This window comes from Pimephales promelas, chromosome 10 (assembly GCF_988280905.1).
Source record: "Pimephales promelas chromosome 10, fPimPro1.hap1.1, whole genome shotgun sequence".
Lineage (NCBI taxonomy): Eukaryota > Metazoa > Chordata > Actinopteri > Cypriniformes > Leuciscidae > Pimephales > Pimephales promelas.
In genome coordinates, this window is record NC_142778.1 from 20,783,805 (window position 1) to 20,789,804 (window position 6,000).

The 6,000-nt window shown below is 35.9% G+C and overlaps 1 protein-coding gene across 1 annotated transcript; it reads right to left on the bottom strand.

The window, feature by feature from the left end:
- Nucleotides 1–1,586: 1,586 nt before the first annotated feature.
- On the bottom strand, nt 1,587–3,875 carry LOC120464912 (regulator of G protein signaling 9-binding protein). Its single transcript, XM_039654500.2, has one exon. It carries the CDS (start codon nt 3,217–3,219, stop codon nt 2,491–2,493), a length of 729 nt encoding a protein of 242 aa, XP_039510434.1. The 5' UTR covers nt 3,220–3,875; the 3' UTR covers nt 1,587–2,490.
- Between the last annotated feature and the right edge of the window lie 2,125 nt (nt 3,876–6,000).

The window sequence follows — 6,000 nt, forward strand, 5'->3', positions numbered from 1 at the left end:
TAAGCGGTCAAGTAGGCCATAATAATGACATAAAGACATCTTTAAGGTTTTTGTTATTTACTTATATTATATTGAATTATCAATAAGTTAAGTTTTAACTATAAGTTCAAGAAGTTTATATTATTTTAACTAAGTTAAACGAGATTTCATTCATTAAGTCAGTTTAATGTAATTTAAGTTGAAATTACTTAAACATCCAAGTTGATTGAACTTAAAAAATGGAACGCAGCAAAATATTTTTTAACAGTGTACCATGCATATCCCATCAAACTGTTCCCACAAATAATCATAGCACGTGGAAGACAGTTTATTGAAATGCATATCATTTTTTAAAATATTTTTCTTAACTATTATTTTACCTGATTTAGGCCTATTGTTCATCCACAGATCAAGTATATGGCCAACAGGAGCAGTAGCAATTTGCAAAAGCAAGCCAGCATAAAAACTAATTGTTCCTTTAATATATAAGAACTTGATAATGTATATATATAATATGTAAATTATATAACAAATAGTAAACAATAAAAACACACCTTGGTTCAATGTAATTGATAAATTGATACCTACACCACAGAAACTGATGCACTGATAGGAATTTATCGTTGGAAGATTGCATGCAATAATGCAATAAATAGCTATTTTAATGTTCACAAAAACTACAAAAATGGATGTTTATTTTGCTTCTTATAGTTGACTAAACACAAAGAATTAGACTAATTTAACAAATAAAGAAATGAATGGGCACCTTATAAATCAGCCATATGTTGACATGCGTTGCTGCAGTTTACATTAACTCTCAGTCTTTCCTAATGAATGTTAGATAGCAGCTGGATACGTAACTTGGCCTTTAAATGGCATCGATTTTCTTACCTGACGCTCCATTCTAGGGCGCCACTTAACAAGCAGTTGTTCCAATCATTATGGGTTCCTGAGTCACACAACACAGCGGGAGACTAATTAATCGATCAAACTTGGGTAAAAGCTGGTTGTGATGTAGGAGAAGATGATGATGATGAAGAAATGAACATGCTGTGAGTTTCATCATTATGGAAACATTTTCGATAAAGACTAAACCCATATTTTTTCATGCACTAACAGACAATTTATATAAGGAATAGATTAATGAAAAGGAAATATATCCTCTTACCATTTCAGACACAATATTACCATTAGGTAGTATTCTGTACAGCTCAGTACAAATCTTCCTTCGATTTAAAGAGGACTTAAAATACGGAGTCTAGTCTGTGCCAGGGCTACAATGAACAGTAAATAGGATTTTAAAATCTTCTATAAATACCTTTTTAATTAGTTTAGCAAGAAGTACCTGCCAATACTTAATACTCTCCTGACGTTTGAAAATAAACTAAGGGGATCAGAATTTAAAAATAACAATGAACAAATAAACTTCACTCAAGAGCTCTAAAATGTGCTTGAGAGACACCAGGGTGGTCAGACTATATGCTTAAATGAGTATAGAAAACCAAGTGCAATTTTAAAGACAGTAGAAAGCAGTTTGGAATAAGACATGACAACTTAATCCTCAACATAAATTGCTTCATGAACAAAGCAAGCTTAACAAAACAAGCATAATTTACTTCATTTATTATAATAAATATATTTTATGTACACTAATTTAACATGAGTACAGTTCATATTTCAGAACACACCTAAGGCCCGTATTTCAAGAGTGCACATTCAGTGATGGGCCATTTTCAGAGACATTGTCATCATTTACTCACTCTCCAAACCTGTATGAATTTCTTTGTTCAGCTGAACACAAAAGAAGTATTTTGAAGAATGTCTGGAACCAAACAGGGGGGGGGGGGGGGGGAAATATAATGAAAGTCAATAGTGGCGCAGAACGGTTTGGTTACAAACATTTGTCAAAATATCTTCCTTTAAGTTCAGCTGAATAAATTGAGGGTGAGTAAATGACAGAATTTTCATTTTTGGATGAACCATCCCTTAACAAGAATCCTGGGGAGGTCAGAAACACAATGAGCAACCTTATTATGTCACCTACCTATATAAACAGTGAAACAAATACATGTTAAATATGCACAGCCCACTGATGCTTGGTCAGAGGGTCAAAAAAGTTGTAATCTTAACTTGAAGGTCTTTGCAGAGCAATGAAACGGCCAGTTACTGATAAGCCAAAGTGACAATTCATTTAAAATTCGAATTTTAGCTTGAAAACAACCCTTTCTGAGACAATCCCACTTCTGATTGTACTCTGTTCAGTTTTTTTGTTTAACCTTCAGGGGCTGAGGAAGCAGTCCCACTAGAAGAGTTTTTATTCCTTTTGGCTATTCCCTTTAAACACTGATGCATTTTACTAATACCCAGGGCCAGGCGATCTGTTTATCTCCACATCAAGAGCAACACAAACTGCCTCCCCAAATTGACAGGCCTGGCAACGTGCTGCTTCCTCCATAAGAAGATCTAAAGCCCTCGAGCCACTGTCATCCACATGCCAAACTATAGGCTACATTATAAATTAATCACCAGGTACCCCAGAATTCCAGCTATGAGTAAAACAGCAGTGAAAATGATCCCCGCTAATGCTCTCATCAGCCCACTTTCTCCTTCCACCGTTTCTTTGGGTTCCTCCTCGCAGATCGAGATGACACCAACTGATGAATTCCCAACACTGACGGTGGATTTCAACTCGGCTCCCGCCTCCTGTTTCGCCTCGACTGCCCACGGCGCCACCTGGACCTTCATCTCCATCTCCTCCATCATCTGGTCCACCTGAGCGATCTCGGTCTCCAGCTCTTTGAGGTCCACCGTGTCGATGTTGGCATCGGCTTCGTACTTCATGTTCTGGACGCTCATGGCTCGAGCAGCCACGGTGGTGGTGCTGCCGGTCATTCCCGTTTGGATGAGGTGTCTCGTTGGCACTTTGAGAGGGAAATCCTGGCCGATCTCTAAGGATCGCTTCATGTCCACCTCCAGGAGATCCATGCTGCTGGTGAAGAGCACCCAGAAGCGCTCGTATTCTGCACGGTCATCTTTGCTGATGCTTTTGTCCTTCAGAAGAGCCGTCAGTTTAGTCCTGTTGGCCACTGCTAGCTCCTGGGCTTTCTTTCGGGTCTTTTTAAGTTCCTCACGCAGGTTTTGGGAGTCGGATGTGCTCCCCAAAGCAATTACAAGATGCCTGTAGCAAGCTGTTACTTTGTTCAGAGCGTCCAACATGGTCTTGCATTCATCTTTGCCCATGTTTGCGCAGGGATATGGATATGATTCTCACTGGAAAAAATCCTAAAGAAAATATTAATAGCAAGCTGGATGATAGTGTCTTCTAGTTTCCACGGGAGCAGAGCAGCCATACGAGTGCGCTCATCGTCATCATCGCTCTCGTCATTGCAAATTCCTCACCATCCATGTTCCCTCTAGTGCAGACAGCAACAGTCGGGCTTATCACTAAATGGATCCCTAAACGGCTTTAGTTGTGCTGCCGGAGATTAGAAAGCTTCAGTATAGGCTATGTCCGCATGAATTTAAAACGTCGCCTCTCTTTTTTTCTTTTTGCGCAACGAGCATGCCATTTTAAACATAACAGGTGTTCATTTTAAAACTCCAAAGAGAACGTCTACCTCCATGACGTCACAAAGGCATTCCGAGAGATAAAGAGAGAGAGAGAGAGAGAGCAATGTAAACGGATTCTCCGAAGGCGGAATGTAAACAAACACCCGAGCGTTCTTAACGCGACTTGACGCGCTGAGTTGTTCGCCTGTGATGTTTTTTGTCGATGGTGATGATGTCGAGATTTTCAGAAGACCGCAATCCGTTATTCGCCCGTCCACGGTGATACGAGTTTAAATATGCTATGAGGAAACGCTTGCCAGTGAAATAGGCTAACCAGTCACTCACATATCCTGAGAGATCAGCCAAACCTGTCGCGATTGGTTGGCCGATACCATTTCATTTCCTTTTTTTAGGTCTCTGAAAAGTATTTATGGACACTATCTGGAAATTAGTTTTATTCTAACAGCTTTGTTACAAAATATGTTATATAATCAAAAAGTGATATATAAAAAAACTAAGAATATTTTTGATATCGTTATGGTTAGCCTAGATCTTTTACAGTCTAGGCTATATAATGTTTGGAAAACAAAACATTTTATGAACTTCTGTTTTGTGCTTTGCATTATGTCTTTCCACATAAGCCTGTGTAGATTTGAAACAAGAACATACAGTCCAATATAAGAGCTGATATAAACCATTACAGTGATGGCTTGGCTGAAAAGGTGTAGGCTATTGCATAATATAATTAATCCTTTTATTGGTTAGATTTATCTCAAGTGCTTTTAGAACACCTTATAACTTTATCCCTACTTGGAAGTGTTGATGCTGAGTGGCTTATGGTTTATTTTGCTCAGCAAAGCTCGTATGGCAAGCCGTTTTAACTTTTAATCATTCGCAGGATATGAATTCTTGATATCAATAACTTTTCACAAAATTTTCACTAGTTAAAATTATACTAATTGATATCAGGAATTAGATTTCTTCTAGTTACAATGGCAATTTTTGATATCAGGAATAACATTTCCACTAGTAACAATGTATGGCAAGCCATTTTAACATTTAATCATTTTAACCTACTAGTCTCTATTTTCATATAGTACTTATTCATTAGCTTGTTTATTCTTTAGATACTAGTGCCTTTTCATTAGATAATAGTGCTTATTCTTTAGTTACTAGTAGGCCTACCTTTTTTAAAGATACTAGTACTTATTCATTAGATACTAGTCCTTATTTATTAGATACTAGTACTTATTCATTAGATATAGTCCTTATTTATTAGATACTAGTGCTTATTTATTAGTTAGTGCTTATTCATTAGATACTAGTAGGCTACTTATTCATTAGATACTAGTACTTATTATTTGATAGTACTTATTCATTAGATACTAGTAGTACCTATTAAATAGATACTAGTAGTTATTCATTAGATACTAGTACTTATTTTGATAGTGACTAGTAACTATTATTTTGTGTTTAACTTTTAATTTTTTTTTTTTTTTTGCCATTGACTTCTATGGGGATCTGTCATTCAGATATCAACAATTCAGTTCTGACTAGTATACAGCATTGCCAGCCAGTTACTGTATTTTTTACAGTATAGTTTTGTAATTTAATTTACAGATTTTTACTGTATTCTCTGATTACAGTAAATAACTGCATTTTTTTACAGTAGTTCCATGAATCTTTGTATTCGCTATATCTAGAGGAAATATGTAAAATGCCAGCTGAATTATGTTAATTATTTATCAACTGCATAAGCTTTAAACAATTGTTTTTAAATACATTAAGTGTTGTATAACACGCAACTTGATTCCCCTATTACTTCACAAAACAAACATCCTAATCTTGAAAAACAGGTTAACATTTATTTAATTAATAACTTTAAAACATGTATGAAAAAAGGCATAAAAACAGTGTATTTTGTATTATTTTGATTTTATTTTTATTTACAAATGAACATGAAATGATTTTTTTTTTTAATTACTTAAAACAAATTAGCCGTCAGGGCCCTTCACACAAAGAAGAAATACGCAAATTACATTTAAAACCACAAGTTGACCAACATGATCATAATAAAATGGTTCTGAAAAAAAAAAAACAGACATGAATGAATTTTCACCTCTTCATTACCAGACAAACATGTCCAAACAACAAGGCCCCAAGTGAGTCCAAAAAAACGTATGATCAATAATGGAGAATAATTCAGCTCCAGATACTGTTCCATCACAGGATGCAAAGAGTGGCTATAAATATTGAAAAGGACATTACATTAAATATATTACAAAACATAATGATACAGTCAGAGACAGACAGAGGGATGACAGATACAGTTAGAGTCAGATAAAGAATATTAAAAGGTTACAATTAAAGGAAAAATAGATGTGTGTGTGTGTGTGTGTGTGTGTGTGTGTGTGTGTGTGTGTGTGTGTGTGTGCGTGTGTGTGTGTGTGTGTGTGTACTACTTACATTTCC

Coding starts and splice junctions, on each gene's coding strand:
- LOC120464912 (XM_039654500.2), bottom strand. CDS start 3,219: ATGGGCAAAGATGAATGCAAGACCATGTTGGACGCTCTGAACAAAGTA.